The sequence below is a fragment of the Psammomys obesus genome, unplaced genomic scaffold (assembly GCF_907164565.1).
Source record: "Psammomys obesus unplaced genomic scaffold, mPsaObe1.curated_primary_1811, whole genome shotgun sequence".
Classification (NCBI taxonomy): Eukaryota; Metazoa; Chordata; class Mammalia; order Rodentia; family Muridae; genus Psammomys; species Psammomys obesus.
The window spans coordinates 25,063,470-25,088,399 of NW_026585797.1; the positions used below are offsets into that span (position 1 = coordinate 25,063,470).

The 24,930-nt window shown below is 41.2% G+C and overlaps 1 protein-coding gene across 5 annotated transcripts in view; it reads right to left on the bottom strand.

Moving 5' to 3' along the window:
• The window catches only part of Ncoa7 (nuclear receptor coactivator 7), a 138,085-nt gene that overhangs the window by 40,492 nt on the left and 72,663 nt on the right, over positions 1–24,930 (bottom strand). For 3 of the 5 annotated variants that reach the window (XM_055599332.1, XM_055599330.1, XM_055599331.1), the window contains exons 4-10: positions 17,563–17,639; positions 15,718–15,825; positions 10,719–10,832; positions 9,587–9,712; positions 8,011–8,195; positions 4,551–5,590; positions 3,536–3,704 (exon numbers count right to left, since the gene is read on the bottom strand). In XM_055599332.1, the coding sequence (XP_055455307.1) occupies positions 3,536–3,704; positions 4,551–5,590; positions 8,011–8,195; positions 9,587–9,712; positions 10,719–10,832; positions 15,718–15,825; positions 17,563–17,639 (1,819 nt within the window). The remainder of the gene's footprint in view (positions 1–3,535; positions 3,705–4,550; positions 5,591–8,010; positions 8,196–9,586; positions 9,713–10,718; positions 10,833–15,717; positions 15,826–17,562; positions 17,640–24,930) is intronic. The other 2 variants (XM_055599333.1, XM_055599334.1) reach the window with 2 other exon arrangements.

Genomic DNA, 24,930 nt, shown 5'->3' on the forward strand with positions numbered 1-24,930 from the left:
TGCTCTCCTAAGAAATGTGCTGCTGGGTACATTTTGCTTTGTCTTCTTTTTCTTCTTCTTTAGAACTTGAGCATCTTCCTATTGTAAAGTGAGTTGAATAGGAGAATTGGTTTTCTGTATGATTCTGTTTCTTATTATAAAACCAAGGCAAAGCTCATTAAATGGCTGCAGAAGGAATGTTCATGGGAGAGAGAGGCAGTCTAGCAAGTAAAGGTGGTTGATATGCAATCTGTGTGGTCTGTACAGTGCTAAGGCAGTATGTAGAGAAAAGGCACACGGGTAACTATACATTTGAGTTAGGTCTGTGAAAGAGCTATAAAAAACAACTTTCTGTTTCTGTAAGTTTATAAATTTATGAGTCCAAGTATTTCAGTTATAAGGACAACTCAATACGACCAAGGATTTATAGGCTCAGCTATTCATCCGTAGAAGCAACTAATACTGTGGAATAGGGACCACATAATAGGCACTGTGCTGTTTGTAGGATGCAAAGTCTTAAAGCAAAAGGATGAAAGAAAATAAGGGCCGCAGGTAGTGGAGTTAAATGTTATGAATGCCTGTGGTGGCTTGAATAAGAACGGTTCCCATATGTTCACGTATTTGAATGTTTGTTTCCCAGTTGGTGGACTGTTTACGGAAAACAAGGTGTTGAGGCCTTGTTGGAGGGGGTATGACCTTGGAGGAGGTGTGACACTTGGGTGGAGGCTCTGGGGTTTTAAAAGCCCACAGTATTTCCAGTTAGCACTCTCTCTTTTTGCCTCGTGTCTGTGGATCGGATGTTAGCTCTCAGCTACTACTCCTAAGCCATGCCTGCTGGCACGCTGCCTGCCATGATGGGTCATGGACTCAACCTCTAAAATGATAAGCCAGCCCCCAACTAAACACTTTCTTCTATAAGTCGCCTTCATTAAGGTGTCTCTTTATAGCAATAGAACAGCAACTAAGACAATGCCCAGTGCATTCTAGGATCAAGTCAAAGTCAAAGGGCAGATCCACAGAAGAAGAATATCCTCAGAACTCAGTGGCATCTCCAAACTGCCTGTTAGTCCAGTTGCAGGAGATGCAAGGGCTTCTTCTGTGGGAACCTCCACATATGTGGTGGGCCTACACATACTCAGGCTCACACGCATAAAATAAAGCAAAAAACAAACAAACAAACAAAACAGTGTTTACAGATGGCTCCAGGCTATGGGGGGGGTAGCGGTGCATTTTTGTGATCCTAGCAGTCAGGAGGCAGAGGCAGGGGGATCAAAAGTTCAAAGCCAATCATTAGAATACAAATGGCAACAAGTGTTGGTGTGCAGGTGTGAAAAGGGAGGTATCATACTGTGTTGGTGGTGTGATAAACGAGTGCGGTCAGGAGAGTTCTCAAAATCCTAGAAATCCAGTCACACTATGCATGTGCATAAACCGTCCTCCCCCAAAGCCTTACGACACTGGCACTGACACATCCATGTTCACTGCTACACAATTCACTTCAGCAAGGAAATAGAAACCAACCCAGAGGTCCACCAACAGATGAAAAAAGAAGAGAAACACGGTGTGAATACACAATGGAATATTACCTACTTGTGAGAAAAGGTTAATTTTCAGGTAAATGGATGGAACTGCAAACAATTATATTGAATGAGGTCACCCAGCTCCCACAATACAAACACTACATTATTTCTCATTTGTGTGTGCTGGCGTACCAGCTTCAAGTAATTTTTTTTTTGTTTTTGTTTTTGCATATGTTTAACTTGGGAAGGCATGAGGAAAGTAGGAGCAGGCCCCTGCTGGTGAGTGGATTTAGGGAGGAGGGGTAGTGCAGTACAAGTTAAAGGAGAGAAAAGAAATACGGGCGGCAGAAGAATTTATGTAGCTAGTGCAATGATGTGGACAGGGAAACAAGGAGCCAGGGGGAGGCTTAAGCAAGATGACGGGTGCATGAAAAATCTGCTTGGGAACCTATGAGCTCAGGAGCCAAATAAACAATGTAAGAGGGGATAGTAAAACACAGGAGATACGGAAGATGCTGGAGAGGTAGACATGGGGAGCTAAAGATTTAAGGACAAGGGTAATGGAAGGAGGGTGGGGGCGGGTGTTACCAAAACAAAGAGGCTTTATGAAGCCCTATTAGTTTGTTGGAGATCTCTTTTTCTTCTCTCTCCTCTCTCTCCATATAGTTTGTTTCATATATATATATGTGTGTGTGTGTGTGTGTGTGTGTGTGTATGTAACATATCTATCTACCTGTGTGTAGCATGAATATATGTGTAACATATATACACATACGTATATGAGCGTTTGAACAAAGGTTTGAACTTACACACACACACATACATGAGTTTGAATCGAGGTAACCCACATTAGTAACCCACAAAACCATTCCCAAAGACAGGGATTTTTAAATGAACATCCCAGTGCCAGATACCCTATGAGTTATTGGTCAGTAAGAACCCTCGTATGCCCAAACCAATACAGGCTACTGCCATTGCTCTTGACTGTCTATCACAATTAGACGGTGGATTAGTTACTGTGAGAAAACACTGACCGAAACCAATGTGGGGAAGAAAGAGTTTGTTTCAGCTTACAAATCATAGTCTATCATTGAGGGAAGCCAGGGTAGGAGCTCAGTGTGAGAACTGAAGCAGAGACAATGGAATTCTATTTACTGGCTTGCTCCTCCTGGCTTATACAGTCGAGGCCCACCTGCTGAGACCTGGCACTGGCCACAGGGGGCTGGGTCTTCTACACCAATTGGAAATCAAGAAAATGCCCTACAGACATGCCCACAGGAACTGATAAAGGCAGTTCCTCAGTGGGAGCCCTTCTTCTCAGGTATGTCTAGCTTTGTGTCAAGTTGACAAAAATTAACTAAACAAGCAGTAAAATCCTTTGTTTACAATTTAAAGAAAACAGTTTTGAACTGACTAGGAGGAGTCTCTCAGTTGGCTGCCTTTTACAGGGCTGAAAGATGCAGCTGCTGACAGAAAAGTTTTCCCATAGCTGAACCCTGAGTGCTCCAAAACAGACCAATCAGGCAAGAGGTGCAATAATGGCAAGATTGTTATGGGTGTAAATAACAACTTTCCTCATTAGATTTGAGGCCTGCTCCGTAGAAAATAACTCATACCTCACACTGTCAAAGCCCATTGCTAGGGAAGCCATAGGCCATAGGGGAGAATCTATTGTTATTTCCCTAAGTGGTCTTGTTGTCAAACTGCCTTTTAAATATTCATGTTCATATCTGTAGATTTGCATTATTCCCATCCGTGGTCAGAAAAGCTTGGATCACCTCTGCCCTGCTCATTTATTCTCACTAGAAAAGCTTGCCCAGTTTCAGAGGTTTGAGAGTATCTGTATCTTCCTCCATCTGAAAATCAACTTTGCAGTTGTGTCAAAATGACCATTTAGAAGGTAACCAGTATGTACCCTTCTAGAAGTTAAAAAAAGAAAAAAAGTTGTAGTTAAGGAAAAGCTCTACTCAAGAATAAAATCAATAGCTAGAGATAAACTATCCACAGGCAGAGAACACTGTCTCAGCCCTGCTCACCTCTCCCGGGGAACAGCAAACCAGTACTCAGGCTGCTTTCTTCTCTTGCTGTACTGCTGGACCATGGCGGTGGTGTGGCTGGCAAAGGATTTTCTCATTGGTTTTCCCACTTTGATGCATAGAAACATGGGTGGGGTCTTGCTCTTTTCTTCTTTGGAGGGAAGTATATCTGAATCATATGTGAGAAAGCATTCTTCAATCCTGACAACACTGGCAAAACTTCTCACCACCTTACAAAGAGGGGCTGGCTACAGGTAGAAACATGACCCAGCAACATCATATGAGACCTAGTGAAACATCAGGTTTTCTTTGGCATGGAAGTACAACCTGTTCGCATGTTTCAGGTTGGTCTGTGTCACACAGCCTGCTGCACACCAAAAGCATAACCACCAAGACAGGGACAAATACTATAGAGCCCTAATACCTCACAGGCATACACGATAGTGAAGAGCAGTGAGCCCTCAGCCTACCACAGCGCAATTTGCCTTAGAACTGAATTCTTTCGAAAGCATCTTCTGCTGGGTATGCTGACACACACCTTTCATCCCAGCACAGGAGGCAGAGGCAGGTGGATCTCTGTGAGTTGCCACCATTTAGCCCTGGCCTACATAGCAAGTTCTACCAAGGGTACATAGAGAGGCTGTCTCTCTTTCTTCCTTCTCTCTCTGTCTGTCTCTCTGTCTCTCTCTGTTTCAACTTTAGATTTAAGCATTCCAGAAAGAGAAAATTGCTTAAAAGGGTTAAACACTTCTTAGATAGAAATCTGTATTTTAGTTCATGTTATAAATAGATACTATGTTTTACAAATTTTTACCTTAGTCATTAATGCTCACTGAGATTCACTCTCAGTAAATAAAGTGGACCAACATCAAAACCATAGGGCTTCTATGTGCATATATGCATCCACACACAGGGAAGGTACATACACATTCATACATACTACACACATACACACACACACCCCAAACAAACCATCCACCCAAAAACCCAACCAACCAGCCAACCAACAGCTTACCTTCAATGGGTACCTGAATTCTCTTTAGCAGCCATAATTGAATCTCAGATTTGTTATCCATTTGTGCGCCTTGGCAGCTCCTGTCTAGAGATAATTCCAAAGAACCCAGAGCCTCTTTATTATTAATCCCAGTTTCCTCTGCACCGGGGTCCAGTTTTGGGGACAGTCTCTCTCTCTCTTTCACCCAGATTGCACCTGGCTCTTGGTTGCTCTCAGGTAGGGAATCACCTGCTTGGGGAAGAGAGCTACTAAGCATGATGTCTATCCCTCCCGGTTTATCACCTTTGCTCTCGCTTAGTTCTGACTTCTGGACATCTTCAGACAGCTGTGACCCGTCTTTGTTTTTATTTAGGTAAAATTCAATGAGCTTAACTTTATCGAGATCTTCGTGTATCTTCAGCGTGCTTTCCTCCTGGTTTTCCGGGGATGCAGGCTGCTTGTCTCCTTCTAGCACTTTATCTTGCTTCTCACAGGTCTCTAAATCTAGGGCCCCCTTCAGTTCAGCATCATTCTCTAGTCCGGTGAAGTTCGGGGCTGACTGCACCTGCATTTTCTTTGCAGACGTGATGGTTAGGAGCTCTCCCTTCGTTTGGTCATAGGAAAAGCATTCCTTTGTAGTGTCTCCTTTGTCCATTCCACTCCCAGGCTGAGAAGAAAGTTCTTCCAAGTCCACGAAGTCCTCGTCTTCTCCTAAAAGACAGTTTTCTTTGGCTGTAGGTCCCAAGGCAGCATGGGAATCGGAGTGTCCCTTGCTGAGCTGCGTCACTGAGGGAGACGCGTGGGCTGTTCCCTTGGAAGGTTCCAGTTTCTTTAATTTCCACGACTCGGAGCTATCCTGGGGCTTCGGATGTGTACATTCTGTGGGTTCCTCGGCGGAGCCCACGGATTTGGGATCTAAAGCAACGGCTCTCTCCTCATTCTGCTGTCGTTTTTCCTTGTTGATGGACTTAAATTTACTGAATGGATTGATATCCTTCTCTGAAGCCAGGTCTTCCCATTCTCCAGGCCTGTACAGAGGACAAAGATCCTGAGGTAGGTCGCTGTTGGAGCAAAAAAAATGGTGGATGCACATGGAATGTTAAAAATAAAACCAAAAACAAAGTGGAGGAAAGGCAAAACACAAGACAAAACTCAACCACAACTCAAACCAAAAATATACTCAACTTAAATTTATGCCAGAAATGATTTCAAAATAAGGAAATGAAACCAAGAGATTGATTACAAAATAAAACATAAGTCAAGCAAAAGGAATGGCAAATGGATGAACCATGTGGGTTGTGCCTCTTGGTAGGTCACATGGATGCACTCAGAGCATGGATATGTTACCTGAAAGACTTTCCAACATGAGATTTTTGACAGTTACAAAATTTTGGTATTCACAAAGGGAAGACCAAAGGAGAGGAATGATTTTAGTATCAATGACTAAAATTCCTTAGGAAGTCAAATATTTCCTTTTTTTTAATAAATCAGTAGAAGTTAGAAATCAACCGCGTAAACCTAAAAGGTCCCTTCATATCTCAGCTCATCTAACTGTTCTCTATGAGCCGATTTTGTATGATACTTTTTGTTACTTGACTTAAAAAACTGCATGTTTCTAAGTTAAAAAACCCTATGACTTGCAAAGGAGATACAAAAGGTAACTTCCATTATTACTAGAAGTAATAGCACTCAGCAATTTAAAGAGCAATAGAAAAGTAATTTTCACAGAGAAGCACTTAAAATGTTGCATAAGTTTTAAAGCATTTTAAAATTTGTAACAGTAACAGCGTAACAACTGATTTCTCAACTGAAACACATTATCCTGAGATGTAGTCAGTTACTGCACCCTACTAAGAGATGCTTAGAACCCAGACCTAAATTATACAAAAGATTTGCTATGGATGTTCTTTCAAGTTCAAAATAAATGTCCAAGACACTATGTATTTTGGTTAGGTTGGAAGTTTGTTATAGTGTGCTTATTTTGTTGTTGTTTTGTGTGTTTATTTTTGTAAACTGCACTGGCTTTGAACTTACAGCCTTACTTCCTAGACCTATCAAGGGCAAGGATTATGGCATGTACCACTACACTTGTCCAAGAAAAATATATATTTTAATATGACTGGACCTCTCTCGAGGGCCCCTGCATCTTGGCTACAACATAAGTAGCACTTTTCCTGGGTTCACAAGAGATACCAAACTTCTTTCTAAAAAGAACACTTTCATTCAGAATTAGGTATGCTTTCTAAAGGAGCCAGATGGTTTTTAGGTGATACTTTATCCATTCTAGCTTTAAAAGAAATGCTCATGCCACTAAAGTAACTAAGTTCCAAGCAGTTTTGAGTTTAAACAAGGACTCTCTCCGCGGAGTTATTTTATAAGCCATTTGCATGAAAAGCTTGGGCTTTTCCCTGTAGGAAATGAAAGTCCATGTAAATGTTACGGTCTACTAAATGGCTTAAAAGCTTTAATTCATCCTCCAATTTAAAATGCATTCACTGAGTCTTAAAAGCCTATGCTAAAATATGGCAGTGACTAAGTGTTCTGTAGAACTGTGAAGACGCTGAGGGGACTGATTACCTTAGTGTATATCCAGGATATATTAGTGTGCATTCTAGGATATCCAATATCCCAGAAAATACTGAAGATGCTTTGACATCAGTGTTAAATAAGTTAGTGTGATAGAGAATCCTCTCATAATGGACCTCAGAATTTCATTTGGCAGATTAAAGACTGAGATTTTCCTGCAGATTAAAGAACTCAGCTCTTCACATCCTTGATTAAGAAGCAAATGTTTCTTCATAAACATCTAAGCTCCTTCCTTTCTCCCCTCTCACGGAGAATGACCTGAAAATACACTCAAGTATATTCTCACTAGCCTCCCACCTAGCCTTGCCCACTTCTCCATCCTTGCTCCTCTCTCCCCAGTCCAAGCTACCAGTGCCCCAAGGGAGCCCAATTTAGCCACCTGCTTTTTTGTGCTTGCAGCTGCCAGGCACTGCTGGTGTAAAGCAGACAATGGTGTCAACTGGTTGAGCTGTTAATTGATGTTACTCTAGATTCAGCCAGGCAACTAATGAGGATCAATAATCCTCACAGTTGTTCCTTTCCTACTTTCCCAGGCAGCTGGACCTATTAAATATCCCTCCCCGCAAAACAACAAAACCTGAATGTGTGGATGGCTTTCTTTGTTTAGTCACCCTCTAAGCCCCTTTCTCCCTTGCCTTCTCCTTCTATGACTGCATCTCTATCTCTCTTTCCGGGTCGAATTTAAGTAGATATTTTTTGCTTTACTATTTGGATGTTTAAATTTTACTAGTCATTTCCACTTCCCATTTTTCCACCTCACAACACAAAATCTCCACCTCCTTTTGGTTTCCCTCTCCACCGTCCCTTGCTCCTACAATGGCCTGGCCTCTGCAAATACCCTCACTTTGAAATTACTTTTCAAGCTCCTGCTCTAAGAAGAAGAAACGGCTCTTACGATGGTAGAGCATCTTTGATCTTCATGTGGGAAATGTCGTTGTACAGGGCAATGGAGACCACCTCTTCCATGGGGCAGATGAGACCATATTCTTCACACCCGTTTTCAATCACCAATGGGTCAGACTTATGAGGGTCAAACATGATATTGTTAGGGGTGACAATCATGACGCCTCCAACCACACCCTGCAGAAGGAAGGTACAGAAGATATTACTTGGGATGGAAAAGTGTTCCCCAGCTGCCACAAAACCTCCCTGTACTCTGTCCTTCCACTGACTCCGTGAGCCACAGTTTCCTGTGTGACAATCACACCCATGTCAAGACAGCTAGAAAACATGCTGGAGAGTCACAACACTGGTGGCTTTGGAAGAATCGGAGCAGAGACAGCTGCCTGTTGCTCACACAACTGCAACTGGATGCCTGTGCTGTGAGCCTGCCTCATACACTCATGTCTCATGGGTCCCCATTTCTCTGTCAGCAAGATAGCAGACTGTCCCTTGCCCATTCGTGATTGAGAACATGGTGCTTTATAATACACTCAGCAAGACGTGTCCGTGTCTCTCACACATGTGTCGTGCTGAAGGGGAATCAGAACCACGGTGCCAAAGAACAGCCCCCAAATTTTTGTCTAACACAATCACAAGTCTCATCCCCAGGAAAATTCAATATAAACAGCAACAGGAAAAACTTCCAGCTCCCTCCAGTTTGTACAGCTACATTGTGGGAATTGGGAAGTGGCCTGCAGGCTGTCAAATCTGAAGCTTTCTCAGGCTATGCTGGAGATCTTGCTGACCAGCAGGACGGTATCCACCAGGGACCATCAGAGAGACACCCAGCAGCTAAGTCAGTTGGTACTTTTGAGGAGTCTTGTAATTATTTTTGTGGTTCGGGAATCATTCATTCTTTTCTTTTCAAAAGTTTCTCTATTTGCAACCTGATATGAATTCTCAACTTTAAGCACAGACTATTAATATGGACCTTTCTTCAGAAGTTCACAGAGTTCAATTTCTTTTGTAAACAACAACGATCGGAAAACTAAAAACACGATATAGCTGAAATAATTTTTAATGTTAATATCACCAGGCATCAAGCCAAAGCTGAAAACTTCGATTTCCTAGATTAGAGGCGAGATCATTACATGAATAACCTTTTAAGTACAATACCTCACTAGTTAAATTTTAGTATTGTTCTTATTTTATAGATGGGAAAAGTAGACAATAAGGATACCCAAATACCTTCCCTCACATCTTAAATATAGCAAGTGGTAGAATTAGAATTTAAATCCAACAAATATTTGGTGTTAAACTCAGACTCTGTAAGAATTAACAGGTCAAGAGCTAAAAGAAAAATTGAAAATCCAAGACCAAAAGGCTCATATTTCTACTTAATGAATATATTTGCTCCAATGGGTAAAAAGGCCCAGTAACCAGCAAGAAAAAAATCAATGAATTTTTGTCAAATCCTGCACTGCAGCCGTGGATAAGATGTTTTAATGGAGCCTTCCTTTCAGCAATGCTCAATCTTGGTTGGTTTCTGCAGATTTCCTAACCAGTGAAGCCATCAGGGTGATGGGTACCTTTCCATCAGTGAAATACCGACAGTTCATCTTGAGAAACTTCACGACACCTGGCTCATCTTCCTCGGAAGTCGAAGATAACACCCTTTCGATGGGTTTTAAGGCCTTTCTTGCTAAATCAGCATCCTTATGAAAGCAAAAATGTCCAAAATTAAAGAAAAGAAACCACCCTTTCAAAACACATTATACCACAAGTATGCTATATCTGCGTTTCCTTCTTAAAAAGGCAAATAACACGTCCTTCAAAATTACTCCAAAGCTTTTATTTATTTATTTTGTTTTCAAAAGTTTCTCTACTATTTGTAACCTGATGTGAGTTCTTTACTCTAAAAATAGAATATTAATACCTTGCTTTAGAAGTTCACTAAAAGCTGGATTGTGGTTGTAAACACCAACAATCAGAAAATTAAAATCATGATACAGCTAAGTAATTTATAATGCTAACATCACCAGCTCCAACACAAGTTGAAAATGTGCATTTCCTAAATTAGAGGTAAGGCAGACAAGTAATCCAAATCAAACTAAGATTGAAAGATATATGTGAGACCATAAAACAGTTCCATTGAATGTCTTAGGAAATACCCAAGATGGAAAAAACTCATTCTAGATTACTGATTCCAATTCCTAGAAAAAGCACAATGTACTCACTTAATTGGGAATTTAGCATTGTGCTTTTGCACAGTGGTCCTCACTCTAGTGGTCCTCCCTTGGGGGAGTTGATTGACCCTTTCATGGGGGTCACCTAAGACCATCAGAAAACACAGGTTTTTACATTGCAACTCATAACGATAGCAACATTTACAGTTACGAAGTAGCAACGAAAATATTTTATGGTGAGGGGTCACTACAACATGAGGAAGTGTGTAAAAGCATTGCAGCATTTTGTTTTTTTTAATGCTAACATCATTCTCATCAGGAAGGTTGAGAACCACTGCTTTTTTACCTTTACCTTTCAGACCTTTGGTAAACAGGCATGCTGGGAGAGGATGTGTTCTCTCAAATGATGGCTACTTCCCTGACCTCACCACTTTTCAGAAGTTTTCAGATGTGATCTTATTAAATATACAGTGTCCTGATTTCTGCAATTAATCACAGATATGAACTATAGCTTGTAAGGTGCTAACATACATACAGGCAGTTTATCATATTCTGCATCTGATGACGACGGAGAGACAGTAGCACCAGGGGTGGATGACGAAAGCCGTAAGGTACTAGAAGGGACGTTGGCATCTGGCACAAACAGGACCTGGGAATGAGAAAGCATGTCTGAGGTGAGAGCCAAAGTCAGGCAAGTCCTGAGCTCACACTTTGAGAACTCTCATCTCTGCACAATGTCCTCAGTGCCTCTGTAAGACCCACAAAACTTTCCATTCACTAATGAACGACATGGGATCCTCAGAACTACCCATGAACTGCACTTAGCAATATACATGGCACAGCTCAATGGCTATGGCACACTGACGCTGCAGAATGGGTGAGCACCTGGGCAGTCCAGGTGAAGCCTGAACAACAGGCACTGGAAAGGTGGGAGGAAACAGCTTTCCTAGGCGTGAGAATCATACAGCTTGAATATCCCATACTGAAATGCTTGTATATATGATGGCTTGAATAGGTCTGACCCCTACATAGACTCATGTTTGAATGCTTGGCCCATGGGGAGTGGCACTATTTGGAGGTGTGGCTTTGTTGAAAAAAGTGTGTCACTGTAGGGGCGGGCTTTGAGGTCTTCTCTGTTCAAGCTATGCCCAGTGTGGCACACAGTCCCCTTCTGCTGCTGTGGATCAAGATGTAGAACTCTCAGCTCTTTCTCCAGCATCATGTCTGCCTGGATGCTGCCATGCTTCCCACCATTATGATAATGAACTAAACCTCCCTGAAACTGTAAGCCAGCCCCAATTAAATGTTTTCCTTTAGAAGAGTTGCCTTGGTCATTGTGTCTTTTCACAACAATGAAACCTAAGATAATATATATGAAAACACACACATATGTATATACACACACATATGTGTAACTATATATAACATTCATATATATATATATATACAGAAAGCTCATGTATATAAATATATACTTTCATATTATTTATCATATCTATTCATTAATATAGTAAATATATTTATTTAATGTATAATTTATATAAATATATGCAGAGGAATGTCAATTCAGACCTTGGTTGTTCTGGCAAAAGGTCATATCCAAAAACTTTCTATATCTGTGTGATCTGGCTGGAATACAAACATGCCCTTAATCGAAGAGACAGAGGCAAGTAGATCTGAGTTCAAGGCTAGCCTGGTATAGAGCAAGTTTTGAGATAAGAAAAGCTTAGACCCATGCATGGTTGTACATGCCTTTAATCCCAAATAATGAAGGTAAAGATAGTTTGTTGAAGGAAACACCCATGTTTGAAAGTGATGTCTAACTGAATGGTAGAAACAGTGGTGAATCAGAGAAGACTTGACAGAATAGGATATGCCTAACTCTCATGAGAACAGAGAGGAAAAGGAAGCTACTTAGGGGCCAATGCAGAGAAAGGGAGAGTGAGGGAGAGGGAGAGAGAGGGAGGAAGAGAGGGAAAGAGAGAGAGAGAGAGCAGTTTTACTGGGACAGTAATAGACAGGTTGCAGAGAGGAACAAATGAGCCAGAGAATGAGAAGGAGCCAGATGACCAGAAGAGACTTCTGGAGTTGGTTTGAGGCCAAGCAGAGCAATTCAAAGGCTGACAGAAAAGCCAGATTGAATAAGGTAGCCAGGAGAAAAGTTTGAGCCAGAACAGTTGAATTGAACCCAGAGCTCAGTAGGAACAGGAAACAGTCAGCTTATTAAGAAGTAGGTCTCAGAGGCTGAAAACATGCTAGGTCTAGATTAGATTGTACAGAGGTTAGAATCTTCCCAGACTAGGCCTAGGTTAGCAGAAGGAGGGAGCAAGCCTCCGAGACAACAATCTAACCAGGCAAATAAAAGTTTTACGTATCTATATATCTGCATAGACTTCCCCTGACAGCTCCAAGTTTAAGATGCCCCAAAGGGGCTTACGCTCAGAACTTTGAGCGTTTAAAATTTTACATTTCTGCATTTGGAATGCTAAACCTATATGAAGAGAGGAAAAGGCATAGCAGTTGACTAAAATAGGATACTCCTGTTAGGTAAAAATGGGACAAATCCAGGCTGGTAACTTTAAATCAGCACCTGCATGCCAAAGTATCAGGGGGCTTTGTATAACGAACTGTATGAGACAGCACCAATAAAGTAGTCCCTATATTTTCTCTCCTGTTTGTATTTTATTTATATAAAAACAAAAATATTGCAACAAGGGTATAGTAGTCTCTACTACAAAAGAATCTACATCCTCTACTGGTATTATGATACTATTATTCAATATTCTCTCAATGAAACAGCTACATTTTGGCATAGACTTAAATATAATCTTAAAATAGTGACCTTTATTGTTATCGACAGAATTTGAAGCCAATCATTTAACACCTAATCTCAGACTGACAGAGTTAGCATTTCTATTTTCACAATAGTTATTTAAACCTCACGTCACAGAGCTGATGAAATGGCTCAATGTTCATGGTACAAGCCAGATGACCCGAGTTCCATCTCTGGAGCCCAAGATAAAGCCAGATGTAACGTCACATCTACCATCCCAGCACTCCAAACAAGAAGATGGAAGGCAGAGGCAGGAGAACTTCAAGGAAGCTCACAGGCCAGCTAGCCTTGAGTAACCCAACAGGGCCCCAGGAACAAGAGTAAGGTTGACTCATGGACAGAGTAGTGTCCAAGAAGAGAACTGCCTCCCGAAAGCTTTCTCTCACAGTGACATATGTGTGCACCCAAACTTACACATATACACACACAGGAAGAAAAAAAACAAAAAACCAAAACAAACCAAAACCTAGTTTGAGTAAAAAAAAAAAAAAAAAAAAAGTCAGTGGGATGTAAGATGATGATTGAGGACCGGATACTGATGAAAATATGTGCTAAACAGTTATCAAACACCTACTGAGAGATTGCCCAAAACCACCTCTGAGTGTCTATAAACCAACACAAAGAGGCATAGCAGCAGCTGGCAGAAACTCATTTCCATAAGATCAAAACAAACGAGGTTCTCAGAAGTGTAAGCACTCTCCTGCAGCATCGCATACACTATGGGAAACTCCATAGACTCCATGGTGTGCTAACAGTGAAAACAGTGACGAGATTCAGAGAGAGAGCTGCTCTCTACCACGCCATCGGTATTGGTTAATAGCAACTGCCAAGGCTTTGAGTTCAACGAAAGTCACTCACAAATGATTCTGGTTGTGCGGTCTTAGTACGTGGTGCTCTTATTTATTTTATGCAGTTGAACCAGAGGAAAGAATGCCCCTGACCTCTGGAAAAGGAACAGGTAGCATGTGAGAGAGCTGGGAAGCCTCACGGTGACCACCGAACCAACTTCAGAAGGATAACTCTCCAACTTTCTGAAAACAGAGCACATCAAGCTGGCTCCGGTGTAGCGATACTCACCCTCTACACACTGAGACCGATCCTCGAAAGCGTATGGTCGTGAATAGTTTTTAAGTTTTTAAGCTCCACAGTCTACTTCAAGGATGAGTAAACTGTGATCCAAAATGAAAGTGCCTTGCCCAGGTCAGCTAGCTAATGACAGGCTAGATACAAACAGATCTTGCCTTGGTAATTTTGTTTTAGCAATGCAGAGAGCGTATATAACCATCGTTAGTGTCCTGTCGCATACTACCATAACTTAGCCTCAATGATTTTGTTTATCTACTAATATTTAAAAGCACCCTAAGTAAGCATTTATTGTTATTGGCTTGTTTTAAACAGGGTCTCAGGTATCCCAGTGTGGTCTCAAACTCTCTATGTGGATAAGGATGACCTTGAACTTCTGGCTCTCTTTTCTCTACCTCCCAGATGCTTGCATTACAGGTGTATGTCAGTAGGCCCCACGCTAAATTAGTTTACTAGGTTTGAAAAGAACCTTTAGCCTTGATTTAATAAGTACTTTCTAGGCTTGCCATTATGGGTCAGCTATACATAATTCAGGAATACCCCATATTATAAAACACGTCCAAAATAAAAAATTAACATGCCTATTTTTCTAGAAAAGAGTGCATTAATTTCTGAAAAAATGTTTAATGCTGATTTGCCATTTAATTAAGGGGTACTAATTTCCCCTGTACAAGAAGACCAAAAATACTAGGTGGCTAACTTGTGACCCTATTATCTTCATACACTACCCTTAAAAGAAGTACAAAGTACAATTGTCAACATTGCTTAAATAAAGTTGCGTTTAAAATGCCATTATCTACTCAGAAAGGATTAGATGCCCTTGTAATGTACAGATGCAGGAAGACATGCTAGTAAGTCAACAACGGAATCTGCCTGTGCTCATGCAACCCAGTGCTTCTGCGGATAAGGCTGTACTTGGCCTCAGCGATGTGCTTTCAATGACTGAGCTATTAACACATTGGTTGAAAGTACTTTTGGAGTAAAAAAAACAAAACCAAAACCAAACAAACAGCAGAATTTAACACCATATACGGAGTACCAAAAGATTACTGTATTAAACTAAAGAGGAATAGCCATACATTTGTCAGTTTATTTATGCTGACAAATAAGATATTAAAGTCCTGGAAGACGATGTAGGTTGGTTTTCTTGTGACTATCTTTTTCAGTGTCTTTCCCTGACTCTTTGGCGGGTGGACAATTGTGGAACAAATTAAGATAAAAAAACAAAATTATTTCTAAACTGAAATAAAATGGTGGCCATGTTTACTTAAGAGTAGACAAAATAGAACTCATAAATCAGAGTTAAACATTTTAAGCAATACATGTTATATTTGACAGAAAAAAATGTTATATTAATTTAAAACTCCTTTTGATGCCAAGGAAACACTTCCTACCGAAGTTAATGATGGTAATGAGAAATCAATGCCAATCCCTAAGTATAAATCTCTGAAATATTTATATGAACTAAGACACCTTCAGAATTCTTGGATCTAAGGGAGAAGAATTAGTCACTGAAGATAATTCTGTGGCACCAATACCAAGTCATTTAATGTGGCAAAAAAAAAAAAAAAAAAGGCGGCAAAATTTCTATAGTAATGTTCAACATAAAAATCATTACCTGGCCTGGGACAAGGGTATGTGTGAAGAGTTTGTTCAATTCCACTAGTTTATTGGGAGTGATGTTAAACTTCAGTGCGACAGAGTTGAGGGTGTCCTGGCTTCCAGCCTACAAGATTCAAATAAGTGTCACTAGGTAAGGCAAAAACAAAATAAAACAAACAAACAAACAAACAACAAAGTAAATACAGAAAAGCAAAAATACTTAAAATATTTTCAATAAAGAACATACTCTTATTCACGATAGCAGTGAACGAAAAGCAATAGTTCCACCCAGATGTTCCATGAAAAGGAGGGGCGATTAAATTTTCTTTTTCTTTTTTTAAACTGTGCTTTGCTGTGGTGTGGTTGTTTTATGCTGATGTTATTTTGTTGTTATTGTTTTTGGTTTTTGTATTGAGACAAAGCTGCACTCCAGCCTGAAGATCGCTAGATAGCTCAACTTTGCCTTAAACTTATGGCCCATGTGCTTCAGCCACCAAGTGCTGAGATGTCATTTGGGACCTCCATGTGTGGCTCATTTACAATACTTAATAAAACTATCCTCAAAAGCATCTTAAGTGCGGTTCATTTCTGAGCTCGCTCATCTTCAAACATCTGTGAACTAACAGAGTTCTAGTCCTCCTTTGGCAAAACTTGGGTGTATTATTTTACTATTATAAAACACATCCGACCCCAGGGATTCTCTGGCTTTAGAATCAATACAAGACAGAGATTGACAACCCAGGCACTAGAACCAGAGTATTGGCTTCGAGTTCCACTACTGCTGTTTACTGGCTGTGTGGCTTTACACAGCAAATCTAAAATGTGGACTTCTTGGAAAAACAGGCAAGGACAACAACGTTTAGTTTTTTCTAAGAAGTCAATGACTTTCAGCCATGCTATTTCACAGTGAATTTAAATAGAACTACAATTGTGTGCTCATACAGTATGAAGTCTAAGGCAAATAGGACACTGCTTCTGGGTTCTGGGAGCTCAGCGTGCAGAGAGAGAGAGAGAAAGAGGTGATGTGATGACATGCACACAGATTAAAATTACAGTAAAGGAGCTTGTGCATCATTATTCATCGCTAGAGTCAAGGATATGGAAGCATATACTCTGACATGTGCCAAAAACAGAACACAAAAGGGGTCTATTTTCTCCTCATGAATAAGAGAATTAAGGCATGAGATAGACACGGAAACAACATATCAATGAGCAATGTTAAAACGACTTATTAGTAAATGAGAGAATGAGACCTCATCGAGAATTTCTGGATAGTGACAAGAGGTAGCAATGGACATGGAGGACAGAGAGGAAGGTGAACCTAAGAATGAGGGCCTGGCTTACACAAAAACTTGGATCATCAAACTATGGCTTCTTAGAAAAGGGTGAAGCATAGAGATCTAAGTGGATATGTCAAGCAGCAACAGACTGATGTCTTTGGATCAAAGACAAGATGCCTGGGCTAGAGACCTACAACTGGCAGTCATGACCAGTCTGGAGACAATTCAAGTCATCGGTGTGTTTGGGGGAGCAAAGCTACTAGTGCGTCCTTAGCTGAGAACTTTCCTTTTCTACTGAGAAAGGTCACCTTGCTACACCAGCTTCTAGTAGGGTGTACAAGGTGTGGCTCCCTTCACGGGCTTCCAGACGATCCTAAGCAAGGTCGATAATCAATGCAGGGAATGACACTGTAGCCAGGGATAAACCATGAAAGGAATGGAAATGATGTAAGACACATCTTGAGAAACGGCATCATTTGATGGGTATTCAAGAAGAATCCAGTGACGGGGCCAGTCAAGGAGAAACAGCATGCTTTTATCACATGGTGCTAACGGTCACCCAGGTGACCCATCTTACTCACAGTGTATTCCACGGTGCCATGCGGCTTCTGCACCATCTTCTTCTCTTTTTTGTCATGGGTTTTGCTTTGATTGTTATCTGAGGAATAAATCATATGTCAATGAATAATTCTATTTTCAGAATAATTATTTTCAGGACAAAAAAAAAACAGAAATAGCAAACATTTTAAAATGTTATTTACAATATGAAAACATAATTCTAACAACAGATTTGGATGGACTACAGATTTTGTTATGTTTTTAAATTTTGGGTTGTTTTATTGCTTTGAGACGCATTCTCCTGGATCACAGGTTAGAACTGAACTTTCTAGGTAGCCAAGGATGACTTTGAACTCCTGCCTCCATCTCCCACACCATGGAGTTACAGGTGTGCGCTACCACATTTAGTTTATACAGTGCTGAGGAGCAGGGGTTTACGCTTGCTAGGCAGGCACACTAGCTTCCCAGATTACTTTTCTGTTATTATAGGTTGAAATCGTCCACTAGCGCCAGCTCCATATGATTCCATGTAGTTGTTATAGTTAAATACATTATAGTGTATTAACATAAATATCAAAAGCCAAGGAGACATATTCCAATGGAAAAAAAAATAAGAGTAACAGTGAATGTAAAATTGAACGAACCAAGAAGAGTTACGACAACTTTAATCTGGGCATGTCAAAATTAGGTATCATTTTCCACACACCTGAAAAGTCAGAAGAGTTAGGCATCTGATCTTGGAGGAAACATGAATTGCTACCAGAAATGTAAGCTGATTCGGTCACTGTGGCTCTTAACTTCAGGTTGTGCATCTGTGAGCAATTTACTTTACAGATGCACAGTCTCCCAGGGGTGAAGCACTTTATCTATACCACAATCACCTGCTTGAGGCTATTCATCACTGCGTCCTCTGAGGTGGGGAGTAGATGGGAGGTAGGTGAGTCAGATGGGAGCTGTGCTCTGGGATTCCAAGGTAGTAATTAGAGATAAAAAGCCAGAAGTACATGGCTACAAATTCCCATCAAGAGGAAGAGAATGACATAGATAGACCAGTATCATTCATAGCCTTCTAAAACACTGACACAGATTTTTAAAGAGCATATAAAAAAAAAGTTGGACCCTGTCACACTGAATATATTAGAATGATGTGGCATGGGGAGAAAAATGGCAGAGGAGAAACAGGAAACAGAGTCTGTCTCTGACCATTCATAGTTTCCTGTAATAATGGAAAGAGGAATAATTCAGCCACCTACCTCTGAGGTTCTACCCAAACTCCCACCACCTCCAGAAATGACTGACATATGGATCACCTGTGCACAATACAGGGATACTGGGTGAGAACGGGAAAGTAGCAGAACATGGGAAAAGTTGTATCATACAGGAGTTTTCTAGCTCTTCAGTATTTCCTGTAAAGCAACGTTTAAAAGGTTGCCAGGGAAAGTCCATCACCATCAGGTGGCCATATCTGGGTAGCTTCAGAGAACCAAACCAATGAGCTTACGCAAGAACTTCTATACAGCCCACGAACAAACAATTTAACCGCAGGGTGTTTGAGTCTCATAACTCATGTATAAATGGGGTCACCTAGATCCGGAAAGGTAAGCAACGAGACATTAACAGCATGCTTCCTTTTTCTTACCCCATCTAAAGAGTCAGAGAAAATGAAGTGTGTGGCCTTTGTTTGTTCATAAGGGAGACGGAGCCCAGGCTACCATTCCCAGAAACATTCTTCCAATTATTCTTTTTGGCACAAGGTTACATGTTGTTCACTCCTTCTTCAAAACAAAACAAAACAAAACAAAACAAAACAAAATGTATGTGTTGGGGGGCTGCCACAGTGCCTGTGTGGTCAGAGGACAATTTCCAGACAGTTGTTCCCTTCCCTCATCATGAGAACAAACTCTTTATTAATAAATTCATTCATTCTTTTGAGACAGGAGCTCATCTAGCCCCAGGCTGGCCTCGAACTCACTATGCACCTGAGGGTGATCCTGAACGCCCGATTGTCTTGCCCTGCCCCCAGGGCGCTTCGATCCTGAGCACACCCAGTTTTACGTAGTGTTTGGGGATTATACACAAGCTTCCCTCGTGCTAGGCAATCATTCCCGTAAGTGAGCCACCTCTACAGTGCTTTTCGGCCCCTTTAATGTCTCCTCTTTACTTTCTTTACAGCGCTCCATCTTTCTCATTGGCTTCGTAAATCACAGTTAGCTCTGTCCTTTGCTAGATCCCAAGCAATGAGGAGCACTAATGAGGGGCACAGGAACTTGTGGGTATTTAAAAGACTGCAAAACTCCAAAAAAAAAAAAAAAAAAAAAAAAAAAAGTATGTTCTGGTTAAACATTTCAGGATAAAGTTGATATGTGCGCTTGAATCTATAGAAAAAAAAAAAGAATTTCACTGACACAGATTAAAGAAATGTCAAACATGGAATACTACTAAAACAATGACAGGGCGTCAGAACACAGCCTAAGAAAGGAGTTGTATGAGGGAGGAAGTCTTGAGAGTTTGTGATAAAAGTACGAAAGAGTCTTGTGACCTCGGTTTCTTCAAGAACACAAAAATTGTTTGTGGAATGTGCTTTCGTGCCCCTCCCAGGTACAGTGGAGAGGAGTGAGTTTTCGTCAGATTGTTCATTACAACTGTCGATCAGTATTCGTTTATTTGTCTCCACGGAAAAACATGCTTTTGCCACATGCAGCTTGTCTTTGTGATTATACCCTTTACTGATGTGATTCTCCTTAACCTTCAGAGCATAAATTGTCTGATGCTCCGAGTAGAGTTGGCTATTGCATAAGGCTTTAGTCCACATCACTTTTAGGCTCCATTCTCCCAGCTCTGTTCTCAAGAGTGGTAAACTATGGCTGAGATGGTTCGGTCAGTGAAGCACCTCTATGCCAATATGAGGGCTAGAGTAGCATCTCCAATGCTGAAAGCTGGAGTGTGGCGTCTGTAATGCCAGCACTGCAGAGGCACAAGTAAGGGGGCACATCTCTGGAGCTTGCTAGCCAATTAGTTCAGTTGAATGGGTGATCTACAAGATTAGTGATATCCTGTCTCAAAAAAAAATAAGCTAGTGCCCAGGTGGTGTGTGTATCCCATCAAGCTATGCTCAAGAGGTGGAGGCAGGAGAATTATGAGTCCCAAGACAAGTGTGAGTTACACATTTTTAATAAACAAATGGGTGACAGAATTCTGGCCTACATGTACACACACATACGTACGTACACACACACACACACACACACACACACACACACACACACACAGGACTGCATACCCCTTCTTTCCAGAATCTATAAGTGTGAAAACCTTGAGGTAGGGCTCAAAGTGACCTGGTCTTTGATGTCTTGAGCTGTCACAGTGATACCTGGCACATGAGGTAGACTGAACTTCTGATACAGACCAACTTTTCAGACATGTCTGATTGTGAGTAAAACTGCAATAACACCACACTGGGAAAATCACGTGCACCTACCAGAGCCACAGACCAAACAAGATGTTCTTACCGTTGGCCAAATAAAGCAGAAACTGACTGGCTAGTTTTAGGAATCATAATCACCTTTTGCCACTGTTGCACGTGAGTTCCACTTTACTTCCTACAGTGTTCTTACAGTTATAGATATAGAGATGGTCAACTCTGTAACCCCGTGGTTAAATCAAGACAGGTTCTGCCACACAAAGCCCACAGGTAAGAGGGTTCTGGTCCTGGAGAGAGCTAGTCAAGGGCAGGTACGGTCACGGGAAAGGACAGAGATTCAATTCCAGCATCGAAGGTGAGGTCCTGTGATTATCCTCAAAGATGCACCTCTCTCCCGATGACCTTTGCATCTCCACTTCCAGCCTTAGGCCTCCTCATAGCCCCTGTTTGCCTGCCAAATTCTATTCTCCTCCTTATTTCAAGGATCTGAAGCAAATAAGAAAATGTATGTGTGAGCAAGAGAGAAGGCTAGCCCTATATTCCTCAAAAAACAACAACAACAACAACAACAACAAAAAACTATTCTGAACATTTTACTAGCCCCATCTACAAGATAAAATGAAAATGGGCTAGATGAGGTCCTGTTTCATTTGGGATGGGATGTAGCTCAGTTGGTAGAGTGCTTGCCTGGCTCTCAAGAAACCCCGGGTTTAATTGCTAACAATGTAGAAATTGAGAGTGATGGTGGTGCGTAACTGTAATCCCAGAATGTAGGAGGCTGAGGCAGGAGGGTCAGTCAAGGCCATTCTTAGCCACACAGACAGGCCTTAAATGTTCTCAAATTCTTAAATAAATAAAAATAAGATTATTTGGATCCAAGTCCAGACAGTGCAATAATGCCCCTGGCACTCACCCTACAGAGGAAAGATGGTTTGGATGGCATCGAATGGGAGGGAATCAGAGAGACAAAGGAAACATTATCTGTGTCTCCAGATCTCTCAAAGAAAGGGAACCTTGCTGTATGACCAGCATGTGCCAATGCTGAAAACTGAGGCACTCGACTATGACAGTTTGATGCCATTAACCAGTCAGATCGTGTGCCGTCTCATTCACGTCACCAAACATCCGATTACAATTCCACTTTTGGGACAAAAACGAGCGGGTTCCAATGTCTGCATGACAGAAAGCAAGTGGCTGGAAAGTGTTCTGTATCAAGTCTGTCAGCTATGCCTTAAAGAACTGTCTGTATCAGGTCCGCCAGCTTTTCTGCAAAGAACTGTTTGTATCAAGTCCGACAGCTATACCACAAGGAACTGTCTGATATCGTCACCAAAAAACAAAAAACAAAACAGTAAGATGTGTGTGATGCAGGATGAATCTTGAAGCCAGGCACAGAGTAAGTGCAGCTGCCATTATCATCAATCATGGTACAAATGTTCTATGTGAACAGCCATTTAAATAGTTGACTGTTGAAAGTTCTAAGGCATCACCAAAAAGGTTTCATTCCAGAAATGCAGTCATGCGATATCGAGACGACAGATTATTAAAACTCACTTCAAAGGAAAAGAAAACCTCTTGTTGATCACGTTGATACCTGCTCCTCTCGCTGCTAAAGCCATCTGATAAGTTCCATTGCGTTTTTAAAAATAACACAATAATAGCAACAATGTTACAAATGTTAGAAAACTCAAGACCGAACGAAGTGCTTTAACCTCCTGCGAGGTTCTGTAAGCCGCAATGACCCCTGAGAGGGAGACTCTCCAACCTGTTAGGAGGAGGGCTCTAGGATTCCCGCTAGAGTCCTCAGGCATCCCTGATTGTTACAGTAACCTCTCACAGGGATTCCTGTAAGTAACTCCAATCAACACCGTGGTTTACCAAGCTGGACTCTTTGGTGGCACTGTTTGTTACTTTGGACTCTTACTAGTTCCCTAGTCTAGGATGCATGTGTCCATAGGGAACTGATTTGTTCATGTCTCCCCAGGAATAGCGTCACACAAAGTCACCCTGAGCCTTAGTTTACAGGTGTGGCTTGGCTCCTAGCTCTCTGAAGAGAGAGTCCGCGGGAGGATCAAGAGATTCTGCAGGCACTGTGCAAGTTCCATTACATTTTTTCCCCATCTCCCAATGTGCTGTGAGGACAAGACCCTAAGGGCAACTCCAGTAAAGCCTGGAAGGGCTCCGGACATGAACTCTCCTGGTACATTCAGTGTCACATGAAGCCAATTCTAGTCATTCATAAAGAAAGAGCCCTAATTTTGGAATGAAGATGAACTCAGGAACAGAAGCAGCCACGGAGACAGCTTGGAAACTCAACAGGTAAAAAGAAATCCTTGCTTCACACCAGGCTTCACTTCCACAGCAGTGCAATGCAGAAACATTAGAATATGCTCCGGGCATCTGTACGCTTATCCAGGCTATCTTGGAAAATTAAATTCTCCTAACGTAGAACCCTGTAAACTGAGACAAGGCTTCCTTTCAGAAACCAAAAGCAATTATGAAAAACAAATCAGTGGACCAGTCTTGTAATTCATAGTAATGTGCTTGTCAAGCATGTACAAGGCCGTGGGTTTGATGCCCAGCACCACAGCAAACCAAACAAAAAGAAAACACTAGCCAACATCAATTAAGAATCTCCACATCAGGGATTACATGTAGCTATCTTGGGGTCCCTAGTCTAAGTGAAGGAAAGGGTTTAAAGTATGAAAAGAAAAATTGTTTATTAGCGAGTTAATTTTCTCACTAAAGAACCAACATTATCATAGGGGCTGTCAAAATGTATAAAATTGTTTAGAAAAGTGTCCCAACATAATAATCTTTGTTTGGTTGGAAACCCAACCAATTTTTTCTTTTTTAGTAAAATCACCATTATAAAACAGTGAGAAAAGCTAGGTCACCTCATTAATACTATTGGACAGGTTTAGTTTGGGCGCTAACAAACAAAGGAGTCCAGTTCTATCTTTTAATTCCCACACAAATTTAAGTGAATGTGTAAACTAAGGATGCAAATAAAGATGAGACAGGGCAATTCTGGAAGAGCAATCTACAATGGGAGAAGCAAGAGCTGAACGATAGCTAAGTGAGGCTGAACAGAAAGTTAGATCACTGAAATTCATACAGACGGATTTAAGGTTTTATAATAAATCCCGACGTGCTGACATGCCCACAGGGTCAAGTACTCAGAAGGCTGAGGACAGGAGGGTTGACTGAGTTCAGGAGTTGGAGGTCAGCCTGGGAAATACAAAAAAACTTAAATAATAATTAAAGCCCTAAATGACTTTGAATAAAATACGACTTACATTTCTGCCTAAAGAAACATTCTCTGCTGGTGATACTCCCATCTCCCATTATAGGTCTCTCTTCAAAAAGCACACTTAGTATGTTTATGTTGCTAACTTGAGTTACTGAGAAATAAGTAATTTATGGAAAAACTATATGATGAACTGTTACAGCTTTTTTTGTTTCTCTATGTAGCCTTGGCTGTCCTGGACTTGCTTTGTAGACCAGGCTGGCCTCGAACTCACAGAGATCTCCTGGAGTACTGGGATTACTGGGACGTGCCACCGCACCTGGGTGTTAAACTTTCAAAAGAAATGGAAGATATGTGTCAAGAAGGACTTCCCACTGTATTTTATCCGCCGACACAAAGGATATCATGGAGGCCATACTACTTCCTTCATCTCCAGTACAGCATACCCAGTGTATTATTATGGTTGGTTAGTAGTTCTACCATTTACTGTTGTTTGTGTTTAACTGGTGACTCATACAGAATGGGAATCTACAAGTGTCTGCAGGGAGAGGAACTGTGTGTTTGGAGGACGGTTCTATCACACACAGTCCCGCATGACATCATCCTCCCCGCTGAGTAAGAAATGCAGTAACTCTTGTGACAGTCCACCAACTCGGTGAATACGTAAGGACAGAGGGTTCCACCGGTTTCCATCAGAATCTGATTTTTTTTTTAGCCATA